The following is a 26,088-nucleotide window of genomic DNA, read 5'->3' as shown; positions in this document are numbered from 1 at the left end:
ATGGGCAGAAGCGGACCACTCTGGGGCTGGGGGTGGGTACATGGAGTGTGCAGAGGCCCCTTTTTTGATTCTATTTACTTTTGTGTATGTTTAAAATGTCTCATTTAGAACAAGGAAAAGCCTGGACTCACCACCATCAGGGCCATCTCTTCCTTGAGGTCATCATACCGCTCTTCCAGGCGACTGAACTCATTCAGGAGGTTCTGGTATCTCAGCCTCTCATCATTCAGGTCAAGCTCCAGTTGCTTTGTTTCTTCCACTAGCTTTTTCTCCATTGTTTCTGAGGAGAGAAGGGACATGCGCTCAAGGGTGGTACAATAGGTGGCAAGTGTGACTTCCAGAGTCTCTGCATGGGTGTTAACTTTTAGAACCACTGTGCTCAGGGGCTGGCCAAATAGCTCAGCAGATTAAAGCACCTGCTTAGGGAGATGCAGAGACCAGGGTTCGATCCCTGGCGTGCCATGCCAGCCCTGCTCCCAGGACTACTGAGACTAGGTGTGGTGGCAAGTGCCTGTAATCCCAGTACTTGGGAGGCTGAAAACAGGAGGATCACTCCAAGTCTGATCTGTGTAGTGAGACCCTATAGACCTGTACTAAATACATGAGCCATCTCCCTGGCCCCCAATACATTAAATAAACAAAATAAAATAAAACTGTGGTCTGTAAAGAGTATCAAATAAATGCAGGCTAAGGAAAAATGTTCATTATCAATACTGGATGGAAAATACCTGTTCCATGTTATGCCTAAGATGTTTGATATTCAGACAGATAGTGAAGTTAAACCTAACTGCATATGTTGTAGGGTAATAATAAGCTTCTCTTCTGGAGGGTTAACAACCTAAGTTTGTAGACCAAAAATTAAGAGAAATAGAAGGGCTGCAAGGACAGCCAACATTTTGACCCTAGCCTTTCAAGGTCAGTGAAGACTTAAGACATAGGAGAACCTATACTGTAACATCATGTAACTCAATTGTGTCCCAAATTTTCTGATCAAGGAGATTATAGGGCCACAGAGCAATGTGATTGATGACATACAGTGTGCCTAAGGAGAGTCACCTGGAGAGAAAACATTCTCTCAGGCTTTCACAGAGAGCACATTGGCCAAGCAATGGCCGTAACTCATCCACATGGCTGACACTGACAAAGGATCTACAATCTGAGGTTCAGGTTTACAGGATAAATCCTGAGAGTACTTGACTGACCTTATCAGATACAAAAGTTACATTTCTTCCTATATAGGTCTTGCTTTACCCTGGTCTTAACCATCCAGCAGAAAAGTATAAAAATGAGGTATATAAAGTAAAGCCATATTAATATGCTGAAAGGCTCCTGTCAACAACCTCTGTGGATAACCCACTACAATTGTGGACTGCTGGACTGTGTTGGATTGTTTTGCTGAATTCACGCACCTATAGTACTTAGATGCCAATGGAATACCCATTTCTGACAAGACTAAACAAAAAAAGGGGATACAAAGGAAGGACCATTTTGGATCTGTATATTCAGAATAGTTATGATAGATACACAGCTACTTTTGCTTAATTCAATGAGAAGAAAGATTTGTACTAATAGTGTTTGGACAGGATATCCTGTCTGCATCTTGTACTATGGATAACCATTAAGAAGGTAACAATGTACAATGTATTAATTATTGAAACTGCCCTATTAAAAAAAATAAAAGGCATATTGGGATTGTAAAAAAAAAAAGGAAAACATGTTCAAGACAGAAGTAATTAGTTTCTAGAGCCAGTATAATAAAACAGTAGGACAAAAGCTGTGATACATAAAAGAACTTAGTAGATGAGTGCTGATACTGTTAATAAACTAACGTCTAATATATAATTCTTTGTAAATTATCACCATCTCAACTACCCCCAGAGGTGAGTGAGACCTTCTGCCGTGCTCTCAGGACCCCCCCAGACCCAGCCCAGGCCCAGCCAGTGTGTGGGAGAGCTTCTGCTCCGCTGCACCCGATCCCTCCGGACCCAGCCCAGGCAGGCGTATGAGTGAGACCATCTGCTGTGCTCTCAGGACCCCTCCAGACCCAGCCCAGGCAGGTGTAGAGGCCTGGGGTGAAACTCTCCAGCTGAAGTCCCTGCAGAGAGGCTGGGGGCCAGAACCACCCAGCTAATCCAGGAGCAGAACAGCTTGCCAGAGGGGCACAGCGGGTTCACTTCCATGGGCTGCAGCAGGAAGAAGCTGAGCACAGCAGCCAGACACAAGCCCAGCACATCGGGATGAGTTCAGACTTCATAGATCCAGACCTGGTAAGCTGAGACACTTTGCTAGACCCGATCTATGAGAGCATTCTCCTTCTTTCTCTCTTGACTGAGAAAGGGGGCAAAAGGTAACCGGGGAGAACTAGTCTGCCTGGAAGACCCCAGGTACGTCAAGGGGAGGGGACCAGACAGAACTTAGGGGGACTAACTTAAATACAAATTCCCAATTTAATATCTGCTTAGTTATAAAGACAACGCTTGCTCTTACTATCTGAAATATGAACCCATTAGTTACAAAAGTTTGTCAACTGCTAAATATCACTATCTATTGTTAGTGTTCCTAACTATAGTTCTGTAAATACAAAACTATAACTACCTTAACCATATAATCTCTCTTGGGTAAGAATTTCAGTAGGGGCTAAGTTTATAACTGCACCAAAGGTCAAAGGACAGTGCTATACAAAATGTCAAAGAGAAGGAGCACAATGCAACCTCAGGCCCCAAGCCACCCAGAACAAATGCAGGAGACACTAGCATAGAAGAAACTGGGAATCACACAACTGAAATCTCTGAATTGATAGTGTCTGAAGTAAAAAAACAACTGCATAAATGTATGCAGGAAATCAGATCAGAAATAACCTCTGAAGTAAAAAAAGAAAGGATAACTACAATGAAAGAATAACTGCTTCTCAAGAAGACACTGATAAAAAATAGAGGAGATGGGCTGGGGAGATGGCTCAGTGGAATAAGTGCTTCCCTGGCAAGCACAAGGGTCTGAGTTCAATCCCTGGTTCTGGAAGAAAAAAAAAATAGAGAAGAGAAAAACAATGGAAGCCTGGAATGAGCAATATAGGAAAGCAATAGATCTCATGAAGCAGAATCAAAGAGATGTAGAGGAACTTAAAATCTCATCCCAAGCTGGAAAAGCCGTTCGAATGAAAGTGAAGATAAGAGTTTCAGATCTTGAAGATGCCATCGCAGCTAGTGAAAAGGTAAGAAAAGATCTCTAAAAAAACAACTAGGATACAGGAAAAAATAATTCAACATCTGCAAGATGATGCAAAGATGAGCAACATGAGACTAATAGGCATCAATGAGAAAGAAGGAGTCAATCTGAGTTCAATCCCTGGTTCTGGAAGAAAAAAAAAAAAAATAGAGGAGAAGAGAAAAACAATGGAAGCCTGGAATGAGCAATATAGGAAAGCAATAGATCAAATGATATAAAAAGAATATGGGCAGAAGTAATAGCAGAAAACTTCCCAAATATGGGAAAACAATCTGACATTCAGGTAACAAAGGATATAGAACTCCAAATAACATCAACCCAATTAAAAACACCGAGACATATAATGGTCAAGATCCCAGAAATCCAGCACAAGAACAGTGTACTAAAAGCTGCTAGAGAGAGAAAAAAAAAAAAAAGATTACATTACAGGAAAACCCATCAGAATAACAGCAGATTTCTCTTCACAGACCATGAAGTCAAGAAGAGCATGGAGCAGAGTGCTTCAAGTCCTCTATGAAAACAAATTCCAGCCCAGACTATTATAACCTGCAAAACTCTCAAGTTTGACGGAGAAGTGAAATACTTCCATGACAAAGAACAAATAAAGAACTTAAGGATGACAAAGCCAACCCTATACAGACTACTAAAAGATATTCTAGAAAGGGACCAAAATGACCAGAACTCCATGAATGAGAACAGAAAGCACCCTCCAAATAGAGCAAACAATTAAACACAGGCAAAAAAAGGGGTAAACAACAGCAGGTAAATAACATGTCAATCATAAGTCAATACATCTCAATTATAATGATCAATGTAAATGGACTCAATTGACCAATTAAAAGAAATAGACTGGCACAGTGGATCAGGAAGCAAAACCCAACAATATGCTGTAACAGGAAACACATTTAACTCATAAAAAATTCACAGGCTCAAAGTCAAAGGATAGAAAACAATACTACACACCCCAGCACCTCAGAAAAAGCAGGAGTAGCAATCCTGTTTGCAGAGTCTCAACTTCAAACCAAGAATGATCAAACAAAATAAAGAGGGCCAGTACATACTGGTTAGGGGAAAAATTCAAGAGGAAGAAGTAACACTCATAACTATGTACGTACCAAACATGGGAGCATCCAACTATGTAAGACAAATCTTAATTGACATGAAAAATCTAATATCTAATACTACAATCTTAACAGGAGAGCGTAACACCCCCTTATCCCAAAAGGATAGGTCAAGCAGACCAAAATTAGCAAAGTAGCAAAACTGAGCCAGAACTTGGAACAAATAGACATAGTGGACATATACAGAGTATTCTACCCAACCACAGCTGAATACATACTTTTTTCAGCTGCACATGGGACGTTTTCTAAAATAGACCTAGTTATAGGTCATGCTTAAGTATATGCAAGAAAACAGAAATTATCCCATGCATATTATCTGACCAAAGTGCAGTGAAACTGGAAATAAGTGACAAAAGAAACCACAAAACCCCCATAAATACATGGAAATTAAACAATACCCTACTCAGCAACCAGTGGGCCACAGATGAAATTAAACTATATCTACAAGTCAATGAAAATTCAAGTACAACTTATGGGAATTTATGGGATGCAATGGAAACAGTTTGTAGAGGGAAATTCATAGCTGTCAACTCACACATTAGGAAAACAGAATGGGAACAGATAACTACCCTAATGTTGCAACTCAAACTCTAGAAAACGAAGAGCAAACCAAACCCAAAGCCCAAAGATGGGAGGAAATTATAAAGATTAGAGCAGAAATTAATGCAATCGAGATGAAGAAAACAATACAAAGAATTAATGAATCAAAAAGCTGGTTCTTTGAAAGATTAAATAAAACTGATAAACCCCTAGCTAACCTCATCAAAAAGAGGAAAGAAAAAACTCAAATTCAACTACCCCCAGAAACAGGAAATAGAGTAACAGTGTACAGTTCTCTATTTAAAAAATTAATTTTTTATTTTAGGTTGATAGCAACAACTGGATGATCTGAGGATAACATCCATTTTTTTCCAGCAAAACATAAATATGAACCAAGGCTCATAGAAGCAAGTACTGTATGCTCTCACTTATTTGTGGAAGCTTTAAAAAAAAGCCAATCTGGTACAGGAAGAGAGTGAAGCAGTGGTCAGAAGAGGAGAGGTGAGGAGGTGTTAGACAACGGATCTCAGACTGTAGTTCTACGGGAGGAACTGGCTCTGATGTTCACGGCACAGAGCTTCTCTAAGAATTCATGACGTCTTGCAACTAACCAGAAGAGCCTCCTGGTTACCTTGCCACAGAAATGGTCCATGAGAAGCTGGACACACTACCCTGACTTGTACGTACACTGCACATGTACGAATCATTGCACCTTACTCCAGAAATACATATAATTACATCAATTTAAAAATCCACAAGGACGGGCCATATAGCTCAGTGGACTAAAGTGCCTGCTTAGGCGGAGTGCAGTGACTGGGGTTCGATCCCCTGTATGCTGTGCCAGCCTCACCCCCAGGGCGTGCTGAGACAGGATTGAGACTGGGCGTGGTGGTACATGCCTGTAATCCCAGCACTTGGGAGGCTGAAAACAGGAGAATCACCCCAGGAGTCCAATCTGTGCAGTGAGACCTTGAAGAACAATACCAGATACAAAAGATTTTACAAAATAAAATAAATAAATACTAAGCATCTATACAAGAGTTTTTAGCACGTTTGTGTTACTAAACCAAGGGGACTTCTGTGAGCCACACTGATAAATCCTATGTGCCGACCAGGTTAACTCCCCAAAAGTTACTTGGGACACTGAAGAGCTCACACTGGTGCACAGCCAGGCTTACAAGTTCACTGCCTAATTCAACCAAAATACTCGACAGTCGTGGCCAGGGATGCAGTCTGGTGGTGCAGTGCCTGCCTGGAAGCATAAAGCCCCGAGTTCCACTCTTGGCACTTGTAACTTTGTTCGTTTACGCTGAATGTAGGGCCTTTGTACTGAGTTCTCCCTGTCCTTTTAAAAACTCTTCCTTTGGCCCAGGATCTTCTGAATCTCTTGAACTGTTCAGGATAGTCTCAAACTCCCACCTCTGTCTCCCAGGGCACTAGGATTATGGGCACATGCCACCACACTTGGCTGCAACTTTGCAGATTTACTGATAGCCTCCAAGTTTTAAAACATCCACGTTCTAAGCAACTTGTCACTGTACAGATATTTGTGTGGACTGTAAAACTCTGGGACGTGTGCAATTCCACTCACCTGTCATCTCTTTGGCCTGCTCCACGATGAGGTGATTGAGGGACTCTTTTTCCTGCTTCAGCAAAGTGTTTTCTTCCTTCAGGTTTGACACCAGCTACGGAACAGAAGCACAGACTGAGAAGGCCGCAGCAGACAGGGGAAGCCCGCACGCCAAGTGTAACTAGCACGCTGACAGAGCCTCCCGGAAGCGCTCCGTTTTCTCCGGGCCTGGCTCTGGGCTGCTGCCAGCTGCTGTACCAGCCTCTTTATAGCCCTACCACCGATGTCTTGCCCTCCTCAGTGGGCCAGGAATTCCTGGAGGACAAGCATGCTGACGGTGGTAGTTTTACTTTATACCTTGAACAATAAGCAATTGCCTGGCACCTAGTAAAACTGCTCTCAAGCAACACAATCACATTCTTCCCTCTGTAGCACAAAGTCCACATCACCCAGGATTCAAGCGAAGAGGTGCATGAGGGCAGCATGGGGACTTCAGTTTTGGAACCTTACTGAAGACTTTCTGATGCTCCCTGGTATTTGGCTAGTGAAACAAAATTTCCTTTTCATTGGCCAGTAAGAGTCTTGCAAGTGTGAGCTGTTTTATTATTTTGTTTTATTTATTTTTCATTCATGTATGTGGTTTAGGGTCTCACTATGCAGCTCCACGGTAGTGACTGTGGCAGTGGATGCACGGTGTCAACGTGATCTGGAAGCTGCAGTTCTGGGCTACACCCCCCACACCAGGGCAGGGAGGGTCCGTCCTGGGGAGAGACTGGCTCCACCCTGGGGCCTGAAGGGCCTGCTCTAGAGTGACCCAGCACAAAACGTGTATATAAAGGAGCTGAGGAAGGCTGCCCACACCCTTCCTGGAGAAGCCCCAGTCTTCGTCACCCCACTTTGCAGCTGCTTGATCTTCGCAGCCGCGCCACATCAGGGAGCTCTGGTCTTCATGGTGGAGCGCTACTCCTGCTGCTCCTTTGCTGTTTTCTGCCGCCGTGAACTACTGCTCTTTGTCTTGGAGCCAGTGAAGTATAGACTGAAACCTCCACAAGCTGTGAGCTAAATAAACCTTTCCTTCCTTCATTTTGAGTGTTGGGTATTTGTCCCAGCAACAAGTGAAAAGTAACTAAGACAGTGATCCTCCTATTTTCAGCCACCCAAGTGCTGGGATTACAGGTGTGCACCACCACACCGGGACTCAGTGGCTGGCTCAGCATGCCCCAGGGATGAGGCCAGCACGGCCTGCAGGACAGGGGATGGAACCTTAGTCCCTGCGCTTGCCAAAGCAGGTGCTTAGTCCACTGAACTATCTCACTGGCCCTGTGAGTTGTTTCATTTCATGTTTAAGTAAGTATTGTCCTCACCACAATGTCAATGTGCTTATCACCATAGAACTACACATTTAATTATGGTGAAAATGGTACATTTTATGTCACAATTAAAATAAAAAAGCACTGACCCTTAACTTCCTTATTTCTGATTGGATAAGGAGTTCCAGGCAGCAAAAACAGAAAGCAAAGGTAACTTTCAGAATACATAATTTTCTTAGTTCATCTTTGGGATAAAGTGTGTGCTTCTGATGAATGAAGTGTGACTTCTGTTCTCTCGGCCAAGGTTCCAGACTCTAAATGAAGCAAAAGGTGGTGGCAAAGCTCTCCTCGTGAGGGATTTGCGAGTGCAGGGGCACTGTCACCATGGGGATGGCAAGCACTTCGTCCCACGGCAGTCAGTCCACCACATGCTCCTGGGGGTGGCCAGGTCCCCTGCCCTGCACTGGTGGCCTGCATATCACTCTCAGGACAAGGCCCACGTCCCCCAGGGCTCTCAGAACAGCTGCTCTGGCCAGGGCTGTGCAGCATTCACCTGGCTGCTCAGCCAGACCTGGGCAAGCTGGCTCAGCAACACTCTCCAGCAGACTCTGCTGTACACCCTGGGCTCAGAACCAGCTGGGTGTCACTTCTGGGCTTCCCATCATTTGCCCAGGGAGAAATCTGGCTGCCACTATGGAATGTCGGCACCCTGCCATCACAACGCTTCATCAAGAGAACTAATGGTAATGTCTGACAGCTAGCCTGCTGGAGAGCAGAGATGTTGAATAAAAAGGAAGGAGGACTCCACAGTCATGCCTGCTACGAGACTAGACAGGCAGAAAGCTGGCTCTGAAAAGGAAGGCTCCAGCCCCAAGGCCCCGGCACTGTGCAGAGCAGAGGGTCCTGAGCACTCCTGGGGACCAAAGAGACCCACAAGAGCAAAACAGACCCTCAATGCCCCAGTGTGTCCCTTCGAGTGCACACTTGAATTCCAGGACAAGCTTGCCGCAGCAGAACGCTACCACAGACCAGCAGGGCTTCCATACCGGAGTCAGGCCTCCTCGAGACCTGAAGGCGCACTCCACACGGCCCCCGAACATGTGGAGGCTGAGGCTGTGCCGACGCAGCGCTCACCACCCTACCACAGAGCACATCAGTGCCGCTCGGCAGCGAAGTGGACATGGGGCACTCTGCTCATCCCCGAAGACTCGAAACCTGGTCGCTGCTTTCCAGTCAGTCTTAATGTCCAAGCCCTTTCAGGAACGTCTATCTCATCACTACTTCAGCAACTTTCTCTGTGTTTCCTAAGGACTCGACAGGAGTGAAAGCAGGTTTGTTGCCAGGAAGCACTCGTCAGGTGGTGCGTCTTGGAGGATTCTACCTGCACCACAGCTCTCGGCTGCACAACCACCCAGCTTTCTCCCAGCTGGGCTTCTTCACAGCCTCAGTAGAGTCTCCAGGACTGTGGGCTAACATAGAATACTTCTGGCTCGTAATTTATCACCTCAGAAATTTGGTTAAAGCAATAGAAAACAGATGAGCAGAAAAGGCATGTGGCTATTGTTGTGCGCATGGGGAGGTACTGGAGACTGAACCCATGGCCTTCACCTTGGTTGCATCTCTACCCTTTTTTAAACTTGTTTGACGCTGTGTTTTACTAAGTTGGTAAGTTACCAGGCTAGGCTCAAACTTGCAATCCTCCCGCCTCCAACTCCTAGGGAACTGGAATTCCAAGTGTGCAACATCACGTCTGGCTACTTTTATATTTTAAGCAGTCCTGTGCCTCTATTCTAACCACAGTGAAAAGATTCTAATATAAGACCTACAGCTTGCTCACTGGTCATGTGGGAGAAGTGGCTGGGAGAGGAATCATAAACCTACCTCGACTCAGGCCAATGTTGCGCCATGTGGACAGGCCAAAACAACAGCATGAGACTGTGTAAGAGGAGGGGTAGGGAAGCCAGCTCCTACCTGCTCGGTTTCTTGCTTGTATCTATCTGCCCGTTCTTCAATGGACTTTTTCTCTGACCGAGTTTGATCCAGGTCCTTCTGGAGCTTGGCAAGCTCTTCCTGCAGACTAAGGACACGGCCGGTGGCGACCTTGGCTTCCTCCTCGCTTAGCTGGAGACGCTCGAGATCACTTCGTAGTTTCTCTGTCTCAGAGTTGTACGTTCCTTCCAGGTTGGTCATTTTCTCCATGAGACATTTGTAGTCTTTGTTCTTTAAACACACACATGAGCAATGATAAGCAAATATGCACTTACAATATGAACAAATTTTTTTGGTAAGAAAACCGAACTTACAAACCAGATTTGTGCTACGTCATCAGAGCACTGAAGGCAGCTCACCAGATCTGTAATACTGAAACATCTGCACCACACATGGCATTAAAGCCGACTTTCAGCTGCACAAACCTGGCTAAGATGATGGCACATCTCCCTGTGCAGGAAGTAGCTGGGGACGAGGGCAACCATTTCTGCCTGCACTACATCACAGCGATGCAGCCAGTGCCTCTTAGGGAGAAGGCAGCTGTGAGTCATGCTTTTCTCACAACTACAAGTTCAGTTCCACAGAAAAATCTTACTCCTGATTGCCAGTCCACAAATAGGGATTTTATATATATATATGAATGAGAGAGGTTGGTGTGTTAGTATAAGCCACGTACTATCTAAATGATGTACAGGCAAGATAAAATGGACAAAAATCATAAGTATTTTACAAATCTCTGTTTATTAAGTCGAATTGCCTTTCATCCACTCAGAAAACCTGATAAATCCTGCTGTTCCGTTTGCTGTATTTATCATTTCCAGAATTACCCTTATAGCACTTATACGTGCTAAAGTGTTACTAAGTACTGCTCAGCAGCTGAGTGTTTATCTCTGCGAGTAAGCTGTGCATTCCTTGGAAGCAAGGGCCTCTCCCCGATCCTTTGCTGCTTCAGTGCTACACAACTCACTGAAAGGAGATCCTCCTGCATGCTAACAGCAGTGGTGAAAGAACTCTGCAAAGTACGAAGTGCGCCACGACTCCTGCTCGCAAAGGTCTTGAGTGGTTCAGGTGAGGGTTACAGTGTTTTGAAGGACAAATTCCTGTCCTTGCCTTGCAGTTGCCACCCAACCCAAAGGCGTCCCATTCCGTGCTGTGTCTGTCACTACCGTATTTGTCCTAAGACTGAAATGCCAGGCAGCAACACTGGCCATAACCAGTGCTCCTGCAGGCATGCTCCACTTCTGGGCTTCTCTTTCTGACAAACCTGCTCATCCACTTTGCGCTGCAGCTGCATGATCTTGTTCTCCATGCCGATGTGCAGCTTCTTATAGCGTTCCACAGAGCGCGCCTCAATCTTGAGCTTCTTCAGCTCGCGCTTGGCCATCATCCTCCGGAAGCAGCACTGAAGGTAGATGATGGCGTGCAGGCAACGCCGGTAGCGGATGCGAGCCAGCCAGCCCCGGACCCACTTCTGAATGATGACAGCCTTGTGCTGCCGAAGCATCTGCAGGGAAGGGCAGAGGCAGAGAGCGTCAGCCTGAGGAATAACACGGCTCACTCCTGTTGACCCATGTCAGTGAGAAAACAGAGGTCACCCAAAGGTAGGATGCAGATGTTAAACCAAGTGTGTACAAGCGGGATTATACACACCACAGAAATATGGAGGCATAGCATTATTTACAGGTGATTCAAAAAGTAGGCTTTAGGGCTAGGGGGATAGCTCATTAGATTAAGTGCCTGGGTGGCAAGCGCAGGGTCCTGAGTTCAATCCCTGGTACCGCAAAAATAAGACACAAAAAGTAGACTTTAGAAAGTGACCTAGAAACATAACCATGTATGTCACAGTCACATCAGATGTATGATTATAAGCAGAGGACAAACTTATAAGCTGTATATAAATAAAAGACAACAGATTACCAAAAGAGAAGAATTCTAAAAGTAAAGAAAAATAGGTACAATTTGTGTGTGATTTCTGAAGAAACCAGCTTGACCTGGACATGCTGGGAATGACTCTGCTACTCTAACAGGAGAGCCCTGCAGCCCTCAGTGTGGTGTCACCTCTGCTGTGCCGCAAGACACAGAATGTGCCGGGGCAGGCCAATGCCTTGGTACTGAAAGTGTGTTGCTTAGGCTGGGCATAGTGGCACATGCCGTAATCCCAGCACTCGGGAGGCTAGGACAAGAAGGTCTGCATGAGTTTGAGACCAGCCTGGGCCACAAATTAAACTCAAGGCCAGCCTGAACTGCATAGTGAGACCCTATCTCAAGACCAAAAAAAAGGCACTTATTCATCAAGGTTCCCTTAGAGGCACCACGGCACTGTTGTTCGCCACATACCTACAATTCTGCACTTCTTCCTCGTCCTCCTCCTCACACCCTGTCGTACAGGGATCAAAACCAGAGCCTCTGCACTGACCTATGTCCCAGACTTCTTTCATTTTGAGACAGAGCCCTGCTAAGTCACTAAATTGCCCATGCTGGGCTTGAACTTGTGCTCTACTGCCTGAGCCTCCCAGAATACTGAGATCATAGGCGTGTGGTGCTACATTCAATTTCATTGCTGTTTCAAATGTCACAAGAATACACTTAAGGGACTCAAAAGTAAGAGAAAAGCTTTCAAAGAAAATCTCAAAGTAAGGCGATATGAAATGAACTAACATTTGTTACTGTGTATTTTCTTAAAAATCATCTTTTGTGGCTGTGGAGATAGCTCAGTGGTCTAAGCACCTGGCTGGCACAAGGATCCGGGTTTGATCCCCAGTACCACATGCTGTGCTAGTGCCACCTCTGGTGCCCCAAGCTGGCCACCAAGACCAGGTGTGGTTGTGCAAGCTTATAATCCCAGTGCTGAGGAGGCTGAAAACAGGAGGATCACTGTAAGTCTGAGCTGCATAGTGAGACCCTGTACCAAATACATAAAATTTTTAAAAACATGTTATTTTCTTAAATTTACATACAACTTAGAACAAAAAGGACTGCCTTATAAGATAAACTTCTTGTCACTAAAAACATTAAGCAGAAATAAAATATTTTCTAGAAAAGAAATCCTTGAATTTCAGAATGGTTAAACTAGAGAAACCTCTGGTCCTTTTAAGTTTATAATATTATGAATAACTCCTATATGAGATAATTAACTCTTAAAGGTTATACAATTAGGTACTTATTTGTGATTATTACAGACACATCTATGTTTTTTCAAACTTCTAAAATGAAAACTCCTTGAATTGAACCATCTATTCAAGCTGACAGCAGTTTAATAAGATCATTAAAAGAGCAGTTCTTGCTTTTAGGTTATATACCTGAGAAAAAGTGAGAAGAGCTGTCATCCTCGAGGATCCGCTTAAGAGATAGATAGTTACATTACGGTATTCCACACCTAAGCAAGCACAGCGCATTCAGGCTCTCACCAGATGCGCCCTGCCTTGGGCTCTGGCCCCCTGAGCTCCCTGCCATCGATCACCATCCTTCCCGGGAGGCCCTGCCCCTACCTCCCACCCAGGACTGAGCCCAGACAGGGCTCAGAGCTGGCAAACTGAAGGCCTTCAGTGTGGAAAGCTGAAGCCACACAGGGGGAAGTAACAGGCGCCAGCTTTCCCACTTCCTCTCCTTGTCCCTTGGTACACATGCTGGTCCGTTTCTAATGGTCCAACGGAAACAGGACGGACTCAGAGCTGCCCTCCCATCCACTTCCACCAGTTGGTCAGAGACTCTTCCTTCTTCAAGGGAAACCCGGGCTGAGCACAGCTGGGAGCGGGCGCTGGCCTGTGTGTGAGCAGCTCGTGCCCTGCATCGCATCACAGCCCAGCTCGGCTGAGCTGTTCCTGAGCACACTGAGGGAGACGGGAAGGTAAGAGGTCAGGGTCTGAGAGGCCAGGTGCAAAGCCCTCCATGCCCTAGACACTTCACGCTCACGGAGAGAGGAACCTTGGAAGTCGGCTGGACTGCTGGAAGCGCGCAGAGCAGCTGTCTTCAAATTCCCCTCAGACCACAGCTATTAAATACGCTCACTCAGGCCTCAGACACATACTGTTACTGTCCTAAATCACTTCAAATATAAAATGACTGAATGAATCTAATGTCACCACCACACCTCACCTGTGATTAGAAGCTCACCCTGAACCACCTCTTTATGCACTTTCTAACAGGGATGTCCGGACTGTGTGCTTCCAGCTTATGAGGAACAGAGCTATAGGATGGGTGCAAGGCCTTGGCAAAATGAAAGACAGAGCACCTTTTATCAACTGTCACAGGGGATGACTAAGCGATCTACAGAGTCCTGCCGATTACAGCTAGATAGGAAGATGATCTGCCAAAACTGCTGAAGCAGCGTACTCCAGCCAATGTTTCTACTTCTCTTTAGACAAGGCCTTCCTCTGGAGTCAGGCTGCCCTGGAACGCCCCAGGGACCCCAGCTGACTTCCAAGTGGCCGTCCTCCTGCCTCAGCTTCTTGAGTGCTGGGACTGCACGTGTGCTCCACTGCACCTCACCTGATACAACTTCAGAATGCTGTAATTCATGTCCTCTACACCAGGGTCAACTCCAAAGCTGACTTACGCATGGGTTAATCTAGCTATCTCTCAGACGCTTTCCCTCTCTGCAGTCGTCTGCAGCCTGTGAGCGTGAGCTGACTTGGAGAAGGGGCTCTGCAGGTGCAGCCAGGGGCGTGGCCCTGGGCTTGCTTTCATATGACACTGATAAAAGGCAGAGCAGAGACTGCAGGGCCATGGCCACAGGACAGGAAACGCTGCGGCCACCACTGCCGCAGGTGGCACAGACTAGCCTCCAGAACGTCTGCAGGAAGTATGCGCCTGCCGAAACCCTGATGCAGGCCTGGGACAGCATCTCGGACTTCCGCCCTCCAAAATGGTGGGAGGATAAGTGTCTGTTGTTTTCAACAATTAAAAGGTTTTTTTAAATTACATGTTCACTTTTTTTTCCTTCTATTTTTCTTGTTTTTTTGAGACAGGTCTTGCTAGGTAGTTTAAGCAGACCTTGAACTCACTATGCAGCCCAGGCTGGCCTTGAACTTATGGCAATCCTCCTGCCTCAGCCTTCTGAGTGCTGAAATTATAGATATGTTCCAATATGCCTGACTGCCACTTATTTTTTTAAATGACACTGATTAGGATGAAAAAGAAAGTAAGTTCTTTTTCTTTATTTTTTAAAATGCATTTGGTACAAGGTCTCACTATGCAGCTCCGACTCGCAGTGATCCTCCTGTTTTCAGCTTCCTCCGCCCTGAGATTACAGAAATGTGCCTCCATCCCCGTCTCCACAGCTGGCTCAGAGTCCTCGGGACAGGGCTGGTGTGGTGTGCGATTCCAGATTGAGCCCGTCCCTGTGTTTGCTTGCCTAAGCAGGAGCTTAGGGTAAATTCTTCTTCTATTGTCTTGTTGAAAATATAATTACTATCTATTTTAAAATACACTTCAATTGTTGATTTTCTCTATCCAGTTTTACATTCATAAAAGTTCCTGTAGTCCTTTGTACATATATGGAACTTGATTAATTTAATGAAACAAGCAAACATAGTTGAGACTAATGTCTCACCTTGTGATACCTATTTCTGGCCAAGTAGCCTCGCAGATACGCCTGCAGAACCACTGTCGCAGCCCTTCTCATCTTGTACTTCCTGCGGACCACAAACATGCGCCAGGACTTCTGAATGATGGTGGCCGCCTTGGTCCTGCGCAGGAACTTCGCGTAGCTGGCCAGGGAGACAGGAGAATAAAACAATGGTCAGAGAGCGGAAAGGACAGCGTCCGCGATCTGACATCCTGAGGGCAAGGGGAACAGTGCCTCCCGGCATGATTCTAATAATGTACTCCACAGGCTAACGCTTCTATTTACCTATATCATAGCAATCTGTAGTTTCCTAAAGTATCTTCACATTCCTTATTACAATTATCCCTTCACTTGCCCTGAAAAGTGAGCTGTCCCAGGTTGCAGATTTTACAACAAAGGGAGTAAGGCCCATGAAGGTCCCTTGCGCTTCTAGGACAGGGCTCCGGACCACAGCATGTACGCCCCTTTCTACTGCAGAATGGTGTACAGACAAGTCTTGTGCTTACTTATCCCCCGCTTTCTTAGCGCTATCATTACTGTGCTCTAAGTTTCCTGAACTTGAGTTCATGTTCCTCATTATTAGTCAATTTATACTTGTATTTTAAATTAGAACTGTCCTAACTCCATGGAAGTGGAATTCTTTTCCAGGCCTTCTTGGTCAACTGCTCCTGAAAGCACTCACCATTAGCTAGCTCATATCCATGATGATTTTAATTTACATATTACTTTTTTTTTTTTTTTTTTTTTGCGGAACCGGGGATTGAACTCATGCCCTTGCGCTTGCCAGGGAAGCACTTATTCCACTGAGCCATCTCCCCGGCCCTTACATATGACTTCTTCCAGCTCTTTTCAAAAGTATAATGCAAGAATTTTGGGAACCTGAGCTGGCAGCAATTCTTATGTTTGAGGATAAACCTAAATCATTCATATACAGCAAAGTAAAATTTTACTTCAACTTCCTCATGCATTCCTGTTGTTGTCTTTGAGACTAAGAAGGACAGAGACCTACCAACGGGCCTGGTAGCCGCGCACATGTCTCTGCAGGGTGATGGCTGCCCTCTGCATACGCAGGTACTTCTTCCTCAGCAGCCACCCCCGGATGGTCTTCTGGATCCGGATGCAGGCAGCCCGCAGCTTGTCTGCCCTCAGTTTCTCTAGATAGGCCACTTGCCCGGCACGGAAAAAGATCTTTGTTTTACCAAATTGGTATTTGTCCTTGTCCTATGTTAGGAAAAATTTGTATCTTAGAAAAAGATCACACAAAGAAAAGGTAAAAGAGAAAAAGTATATCTAAAAGCAGAGTTAGTAAAGGGATGAATCTATTTGCTAAAACTTGGGCTACATCTCAATGAACTAATGGAGCCAGATGTTTGATCAAATGCAAGTTGAGTACAGAAGGGATTTTAAGGAAACCATAGTTTAAGAGTTATTTTCCAGAATTATTCTACCTGGAATTATTATCTGAGGCCCAAAACTTGGTTGTGGGTTTAAGCAGCTATATTGGCTTGTTTGTATTTTAAACATCTCAAGGAAATGGACATGCTGACTCTCCCTCTGACTGACCCAGGCTGTAAACTCCATGAGCAAGCTGAAGGGACAAAAACACCAGCGTGAGGGAGGAGACAAGGACACATGCACAGGAAACAAAAGCTAAGAGCAAACAAAAACCAGAACCCATGGGGTATTCATAGTAAGAGCTAAATTTCTAGTCATCTTTTGACTTCTACAGTATCTAAAAACAAAGATTTATAAATGTGTTTCAAATCCTCTAAGTTTCATACTCCTTTCACAAAAATATAATCATTTATATTATTCAAAGGCTTAAGTGTATGCAAAGCTGAACAGTAAATACAGTTAAGCATATTTTTTGGGTGGTTTGCCTTATCCAGAAGCATGCAAAATATTAACCATTTTCTTATCAAGAGTGGAATTAATGTACAGTGATCACTGCTGTGATCTAAAATGCTGAGAAAAAGAGAAAATTACTTTTAACTGTACGTAGATACCTCCCATCTTAAATGTGAAACCAGATAATCAGAAACTTCCACATGTATCTAAAAAAATCTAAACGTATTCAATGAAGTTAACGAAGGAACCCTGCGCAGGAAGGGGTGCTCGCCGTCGCCCCGCGCCCCTCCGCAGCGCCCCGTCTCCCGCATGTCCTCCACTGCACCTGCACCCGAGCAGGCCTGGTGTGTGTGTGGGGGGGAGAACTGTCTCAGCACTAGTAGAGCTTCGGAATGCACTACTAAGAAAGGCTGTCGATCTCTCAAACACAAAAGATCACCACCACAGAAGAGAAATCAGACTTAGCTAATAACCGGTAATTGTGACGACTACCTCAAATTGAAATAATCTATGTGGACTGCTGTCAAATAAATACCGTCTTTTTAAAAACAAAGATGCTTAAATCCTTCCTAGATCAGTGACTGGCTTGGTAGAAACGCAGGTTGCCAGGCCCACCTCAGACCCTCGGAATCAGCTACGAGCTGCCTGTGCTTGGCCAGCCCTCAAGACACTGCTCACGACAGGAAACCGCACGGAGGCAGCGCCCTCCTGGATTTCTCTCCACGGCCCCACTGCCATGAGCATGTCTCACACAGCTCCCTGACCATGTTTTCGGTTTTGGTTTTTAGTAAACTGTGTGCTTTTCTACTTCTCACAGCCTGGTATTTTTAGAATATTTTCTTCCACTTTTCTACACTCTCACCCATTCTCCAAGGCCTGACCCAAAACAAGCTGTTCGTCCTTGTTGCTGGTGGATTCGGCTTGGCCTTGCTCTGGCTTCCTGCCTTGCTCTCTCACCACTCTACATGAACACTAAGGCGCCTCTCTTCCACACGTTCTCTGGCGAGGCACACTGCCCACTAACTTCTTCCTAATTCCATGTTCCCTGGCCTGTGTTTTCCATGCGTAGTAAGGGCTGCCTGGGTCTCCAGTCTGGGTGCGGCCTGACTATTCTGCTCCCTCCAGGGCCCCAGCACCCTGGACACAGTAAGTCTCTTTTTCAGCCACCCTCCAGTCGTCTGGATGAGGGACATGCTAAATGCAAGGCTCAGGGCTTTCGCAGTCAGAACTATGTTCACAGAAAGGAAGTGAAAATCTTCCTCACCAGTATCAGTTTCTCTAACACCTTCTTGCATGTCTGCTTCCGGTCACCCAGCACATCTTTTTGCTTCATTAGGACACGATAGCGGCTGAAAAATTCTTGGTAAGTCCACCTAGGGAAAAAAGATCGTACTGCCTTAAAGAACTGGGTCTGGAGTCTGTCTCTTGGGATGCTGCCTTACACTGGAAGAAGACCAGGCTCACCGTGAGGGGAACCCCGCCGCGCTGATCCGGATAGTCTCCAGCACCCCGCACGCTCTCAGTTGCTGCACTGCCCTTTTCTCATCAAACCTGCAGGTGAAAACACACGGTCAGGCCACAGCAGCCAAGTGCAGCCCGTCCTCGGGCAAGGCTCATACTCTTCTGTGAAAGCCCAAGTGGACAGCTGGAGAGCAGGAAGCACTCAAAAGCCAGAGCCTGGTTGAAATGGCAACGCATGCCAGAGCAGCCAAGGCTATTAATGTAACAACAGAGCTGGAGACGCCCGCCCCCAGGTCACAGCCCGGCTCCTAAGAAAATCCATTACTACTCTAAAACAAACAGCTATGAGAGTCCTCTGCACTTTGCCCAGACTTAATGGCATGGGCCAGCCTGACTACAGTTCTCTGAACTCATTGGCTTGTCCAACAGGCCCTCTGGAATAAAAGACTGGCTAGGTGGAGACTCTCCTAACAGGAGGGACAAATTAAATACACTCCATTCAGTTGCTTCTGAAAAACAATGGGTGTTCTAAAAGCAACCTACTATGCCCACATTTACTGTGCCCACACTGAACCCACACCCATGAAAGCATTTGCATGTTGTCTTACACTTCATATTGATTTCACTCTAGGCAAATGGCTTCTTAACACTAAAAGGGGAACTAGAAAGTCCTCCCTCCAGCCAGAGGATCACTGGGCTGCTCTCACAGGTAAACTCTGAGCAATCTGCCCGGGCCTTCTCCTGTGCTGTCTTTGCACAGGCCAGGCTTCCGGGGCTGGTAGCTTCCTGCTTCCTCCAGAGCAGCTTCCTGGGGAGAGGGGCACAGGTCTGCTGTCTACCAGAACTGCCCTCCAGTCCAAGGCAGAATCTCAAGGGAGGAGGACTGGCAGGGCGCAGGAGACACCTGAACATGTGCAGCGGGAGCCATGACAGCCTGGAGTACACACGCATGGTCTCTAAACTCCAAATTGAAACACAACATTTGTATTTATGGAATGCAGCATGCATGGTATTTTTTAATTAATTAATTAACTAATTGGTATAGAGTGTTGCTGTGCAGCTTGGACTCATAGTGATCCTCCTGTCTCAGCCTCCCTCGTGCTGGGATTACAGGCATGATGGCACCATCATGCCTGGTTTCAGTGGCCAGCAGAACGCACCCGAGGTTCCAGGGCTGGCACGGCAAGCGGTACCAGGGATCAAACCCAGGTCCTTGCACTTGCCAGGCAGGCACTTAGACTGCTGAGCTATCTCCCCAGCTCACACCATGGTATTTCAATACATATATACCATGTGAAAGGATCGAATCACATGCCTAACCTTTGAAGCACAAACTCCACTTCTAGAAAATGTTATCTAAGTAAATAATAAATATTTATTATAGCACTGTAATATAATAATAATGTATATTACAGCACTGCTAGGACCACCTAAGTAATCATCCACAGGGAACAATTTAAACAATGATGGTATATCTAAACCACAGATACTCTGCAGCTATTAAAATGAGGATATGGATTTTTATGTACTAATATAAGGAGTATCCACAATCTGTTAAGTTAAAAACAGGGAAAAAAAACCCCAGCAAATATATCACAAAACCCTTGCTTCTGATAGGCTTTCCTCTCCCCATCAACATCTCTCTCTAACACACAAACACACTTGAGGACAGCAGGGGAAGGAAGAGATGTTGGTTAGTCAAGAAGGTTCTATGCCAGTTAGTACCAGTTATCTACCTTTCTGGGTATGCCAGATACTTTTTCATTTGTTTTTATACTAGCTTATATTTCCTGAAGATTATTTTCAAAATGTAATACAGTAATTTCTGTTTTGCTTTGTTTGTTGGGGCAGGGTCTCACTATGTAATTCAGACTTGCCTTGAACTCACTATGGAGCCCAGGCTAGCCTCAGACTCATTAGATCCTCGTGCCTCAGCCTCTCAAGTGCTGAGATTACAGGTGTGTACCACCACACCCGGATTGTAATGTATTAATTTTAAAATTACAGAAGTAGACTTCTGCTTGTGGGAAAAAAACTCTCCAGAAAGATTCATTCTCACACATAGTATTCGAACGAGACATTGGCAGACTAGTCATTCTCTGATGGCTTGAACAAGTGAAAAGTATCAACAAACCTCTGCCAAGCAGGTCTATCCCCACCAGATCTGGCTTTAACTATGCCCAGAGTAAAAGACTTTGACCTGAGGTAGGCTCAACACAGAAAAAGAACCAGACAGACTTGGCTAAAGCCTCAACTTTTCAAGTTTCAGAAGGCTAACCGTGAGTCACATTCTCAAGGGAAACAGGAGTTTAAAAAGTCTATTAATTAGTATTTTCCTCAACAAGACAAGAAGATTTACCCAAACATCTTCCTTATGTGGCCTTGGCAATCCATTAACATGAGCATTCTCCTTCAGCAGAGGGGGACTTACGTGAAGGGAAACTTGAAGTCGTTTGGCTTGATACAGCGCACATAATGAGGAGTGGTGGCGTTGAGGGTCTCCATGAGCAGGTGGAGGGAGTTTCGGAACTGCATGGAAAAGGACAGAAAGGGAGGTGGAAGTTTGGCTTTCAAAAAACCTATTAGTTTAGGAAGGGAGAAACAGAGAAAATGGTTAACGGGTAAGAGGCATCATTGGTAATGTTGTATAACACTGTAAGATGACAGTAGTTGACAAATATCATAAATTAGCTGGAAAAGATGGCAAAAATGGGATAAAATAATTTCAAACTCTCTTCCTGTGACACGAGTGGGATGGCAGCTGCCTGCAGACCTATCCCATCCACAGAGAGGGCTGCTACTCATCGAGAGCACCAGGGCTTTCACTAACCTGGCTGCGCTGCCGTGCACACGCGTGCCCTGCTGCCGTGCACACGTGTGCCCTGCTGCACACGCAGCCACCCTATACTCTTCCTCCCTGGCCAGGAGCTCGCTCAGTGTCCCAGATGGACTCCAGCTCGGGAGGCTTAGGGCTTCTGTGCTTCCTGGTGTGAGCTCATGATACACAACTCACAGTATAGCTCCCTGGAGAAAACTAAGGCCATTTAATGAGGTAAGCAGGAATTCTGCTGTTAGGCCTGCAAAGGACAGCAGATGTCTTAAAAGAGTATAAAGAACAACTGGAATGGGCAAGCACAGCGAGAAAGCAGTTACTAGGAGGAACAGGGTACAGGGCAGCGCACTGGTCTCCCTCCCAACACCCCTCTACATTCAGGAACCAAGCACATGTGCACCAACCAGTTCCCGCTCCCACAGGCAGAAGACGCGCAAGGGGAGAGCGTGCACGCTGCACTGAAAGAGCTGACCGCTGCTCTGCAGACACAGAGGCAGAACAGCCAAACAGCAAAACAAGGAAGCAGCCGGCTGAGACAGGAGAGTGGGGGAGAACCAGGCTGAGGAGAAAGGAGAGGTCTAGCGTGCTGGTGCGAGAGAAGCCCGCGCCTCACCTGGAGACCTGGGGGAGGCCTCCACACTCGATGGGCAGGGCTGGCGCAGCCCCACTCACCTGGTGCCCCACCGTCTTCTTGTGCTCCTTGGCCATCTGGCCTGGCCTGCCTTTGGCAGGCTTCACAGAAGCACGGCTGAGGGGTGTGCGCCCCGAGGACACTGCTGAGGTGGGGCTGATGACCTTCTCCTCATCTTGAAAGAGTTCTGGTAGCATCTTAAACTGCATCAGAGACAGCAAAAGGAAGTAACATTAAACGCACATTCCAGAGTAACTTCATCAAAAAGAAAATCTGGGGACTTTCAACAGCAACTCCTCTCCTACACGTTCCATGGCAGAGCCACAGCCCAGTGTCTGCTTTAGGAGGCCAAAAACCCATGGGAAAGAGAAGACAAATGTCACAAAAACGAAACTACAACCATGTTTGGAGAAAAACAAAAGTATCGCACCAAGACTTGAAAGCCTAATCCACAGGAAATGGCCACTATAAACATATAATTGGTTTTGAACTGTAGCTTTTTTTTTTTTCCTACTGAACCGGGGATTGAACTCAGGCCCTTGTGCTTACCAGGGAAGCACTTATTCTACTGAGCCATCTCCCTGGCCCTGAACTGTAGTTATTTTATGAGCAAAATATTAAGTGAATGTCCTATCTTATTACCTCACTTTCACAGAAGGTTCTATCATCAGGTGGACAGAAAAACAGTCCGAGTTGCAAGTTCTTTGTCCACGGCTCACTCACCTGCCTCCTGTGCCCACCTTCTAACTCAAGTGCTGACACTAATGCACAGTGTCACTGCCCTCAATGTCATGAGATTAAAAGTAACTATGAATCAGTAATCTTTAAGAAAACAGTCAGACATGGAGGTGCATACCTGCAATCCTAGCACTCAAGAGGCTGAGGCAGGAGGATCACTGTGAGTTCCAGGCCAGCCTGGGCTACACATTGGGTCCAATCTCAAACAAAACAGTTTTCATTGTGAAAAAAAGTAAAACCAACCACAAAAAATTCATTTTATCCTGTGAATTTTTGTTTAGTTTTCAAGGGATTTAGAACTTTAACATAATACCTACAATCAATTGTTGGTTCTATTATGCTATAAAAGACTATCTGATATTTAGGTAGGTGGACAGTATTAGCCAATGCCAAATTCTATATAAATAAAATAAGTCATGCACAGCCAGGACAACTTTGTAAGATACCAACTCAAAATTGAAAATAAAAAGGCCAGGGATTTAACTCAAGGCAAAGGCTTTGGGCTTAATACCCAGTACTGCAAAAGAAAAAGTAAATCAATCCTTTGTACAAATGAAGCTATATTTATTTGCAACCCTGTTATTTATCTAGTAATCTCAGAAAATCTCTGGAATTTTTTTTCATACAGGAGTTCTTTCACTGAGGGTTGGGTCATGGCCCAGTAGCAGAGCACTCGCATGAGGCTCTGGGTTTTGGCCCTGCGCCACCAAAGGGGACACAGTGTCTTTCACTGAGGTTCACTTCACTGTGATTTCATTGATTATGAATGTGTATCAATCATGATGTACTCTGGGAAATAGTTCATGACATGTATACCATCAATACTTGGCATGTGGAACATCAATTCATTTGTTCAGTTGCTCAGTGAACAAATGAACGCATTCTCTGCTCTGAGAAATTAAAAACATGCCAGTCATGGTGGTGCATGCCTGTAATTCCAGCACTTGGGAGGCTGAGGCAGGAGAAACACTATGAGCTAAGGGCCAGCTCAAGATCTACAGTGGGTTCAGGCCAGCCTAACCTGCAAAGCTCAAAATAAAATACTAGAAATATTATTTCAAAATAACCTGTCTCAAAATAAAAATAATAGAAAGAAGAAAGAACAAGAATGAGGAGGAGAGGGGAGGCAGAAAAAGGAAGAAGAAGAAGAAATAATTAACAATATATGTCTGAATAAACTTTTCAAACTACAAAGAATTAATTTTCACCTCTAAGGAAAAATGATGATCTTCTACTTATTAAAGTTCGACTTTATTTTTAGCTTTATGGTGGTAGGAAAGCGATAAGCACATGGCAGAAACCAGACTCTGAGCCAAGTCCAGTGTCCTCCCGAGCTGGCATGCCTGGTGCCACATTTTCTTTCCCCATGGGCAGCGGCAGGGTGACATCTGATACACACCGTGTGGCCCCTGGCTTAGGAACATGTCTGCTGTGTGTTTTCACGTTTCATCTTATGTACATAGTCTCATCTGTGACTCCTGTACTCACACATCCACTCTGTTTCACTTTCAATACAGGATTTGATAAACATTCCACATTCAAAATAAAGAATAAGAAAAGTCAATAATATATTCTGGCTTTGTTGGTTAAAAAGAACAAATGTTTTAACATTATCCTCCATACAACACTGAAGTTCTGTTCCAGAGAGGAAAGTCCCAGTGGATCCAGCGTGGAAACTCCACACAGGACTATGATGCCAGGCTGCTCGAGGACAGGCCACATATTCAGAGTCTTTTCTATACTATTCCCAATTGAATGGCAGGCTCTATGTTAGCACTTGCCTAAACTCTTTCTTCCATGTGAAAAAGCTGTAACTGTTAGGCTGCTGCATCACACTCACCAGTAGGTGCTACAGTTTAACTTAATAACTGTATTATCTACTGGGAAACAGCTTAGTTCCCAGATACTTATGTACCTGTATGGGGATACTTCTTCCATATATAGACTATGAATTTAAAATTCTCTGCATAGATTTTTCTTTAAAAAATGAATGAGTGAGCCAGGCATGGGGACATATGCCTGTACTCTTAACACGAGAGAGGCTGAGGCAAGAGGCTTGCAAGTTTAAACCCAGTCAGAGCAACTCAGTGAGGCCTTCTCTCAAAAAATAAATAAATAAAAAGAGCTAGGAGTACAGTTCAGTGAGAAGACCCTGGTTCAATGCCCAGTACTGCAGAAACAAAATCAAAACATGCATTTTAATTCTTGAATAAGAGATGACTCTGTGATTTTTATGGAGGAGGCCCCTGCTTCCTAACAGGCTAGTTCATCAGAGCTCATTCCTGGCTCCTCTGCCAGGCTCCACCGCAGGGTGCCTGGGGCCTCTGGCCTCACTGCTCCTCCTGCTCTACCCAGACTGTCCCTTGAGGGGACCTCACTGAGGCTCAGGCTTAAAGGCCACCAAGCTCTGACAGCTATACTTCCTGGGATATGCTTGGCCCTCCCCCGAGCCCGCCTCCCTTTCCTTCCGGTTCCCCACATGCGGCAGCCACTTGCTACCCACTTGTGATGCAAGCACGCACATCTAAGCAGACACAGACTGATTTCCCACTGTACCGCGAGCGAGCGCTGCACTTGGGTGTGCTCTCAACTGGAGGGGCAACTGTGATAGAGCCACGCCCTGGGTGGGTTTCTGCAAAGCCTGGGAGCAAGGGAGGCCTCGAGGCTGTGACTGGTAAATGACACACTGTCCCCACGCCAAGGGCAGACATTGAACCAGCTTAGTTCCCAAGAAAAAACAAAGTTACAACAAAGGTGTGACGGCTTATGGGTGCTTCAGGAGTAAGAACCTCTGTTCTGTAGAAGGTTGGTCATTCTGGCAGATGTTAACAGGAGACTATCCTGGTTTATGTCACTCTCCACAAATCAGTGATTAAGATCTTCAGTTGAGTAATACTGAAAGACAGGCACTGAGAACATCAATCCTGAAAGCTACGAGGCATCGATCTCAGTGCCTATTAACTAAAAGACGATACTCACTTTTTCTATAGACACATTACTTTCTGGCAGTTACAGGTGAGATCGGGTCTTTGTATGACTTTTGTTATCAAAATAATGGAGGCCGGCCTGGGCCGTAGGGCTGGCGAGGAGGCCTGCCCTGGAGCAGTGAGCCTCGGGCTCCCGGGGCGGGGGCAGGAGGAGTGATGTCGAGTGGGGCACCAGGGTGGGGCGGGGGACGGGAGAAAACTACCAACTTGCTGAGCGCGCTCCTGATAATGCTGGTGAGGGTCAAGTTGGCATCTGGCTCAAAGAAGGG

General features: G+C 45.6%; 1 protein-coding gene across 1 annotated transcript in view; it reads right to left on the bottom strand.

Moving 5' to 3' along the window:
* Myo5a (myosin VA) overlaps window positions 1–26,088 on the bottom strand; it is a 132,898-nt gene that overhangs the window by 44,107 nt on the left and 62,703 nt on the right. Inside the window, exons 15-24 of the mRNA XM_023724058.1 lie at window positions 22,136–22,297; window positions 21,062–21,159; window positions 18,634–18,720; window positions 18,434–18,542; window positions 16,331–16,542; window positions 15,307–15,463; window positions 11,020–11,259; window positions 9,738–9,986; window positions 6,478–6,571; window positions 132–280 (exon numbers count right to left, since the gene is read on the bottom strand). Of these exons, the coding sequence (XP_023579826.1) occupies window positions 132–280; window positions 6,478–6,571; window positions 9,738–9,986; window positions 11,020–11,259; window positions 15,307–15,463; window positions 16,331–16,542; window positions 18,434–18,542; window positions 18,634–18,720; window positions 21,062–21,159; window positions 22,136–22,297 (1,557 nt within the window). The remainder of the gene's footprint in view (window positions 1–131; window positions 281–6,477; window positions 6,572–9,737; window positions 9,987–11,019; window positions 11,260–15,306; window positions 15,464–16,330; window positions 16,543–18,433; window positions 18,543–18,633; window positions 18,721–21,061; window positions 21,160–22,135; window positions 22,298–26,088) is intronic.

The sequence above is a fragment of the Octodon degus genome, unplaced genomic scaffold, assembly GCF_000260255.1.
Source record: "Octodon degus isolate 3935 unplaced genomic scaffold, OctDeg1.0 scaffold00105, whole genome shotgun sequence".
NCBI lineage: Eukaryota > Metazoa > Chordata > Mammalia > Rodentia > Octodontidae > Octodon > Octodon degus.
This window is presented reverse-complemented; position numbering and strand designations above follow the sequence as displayed.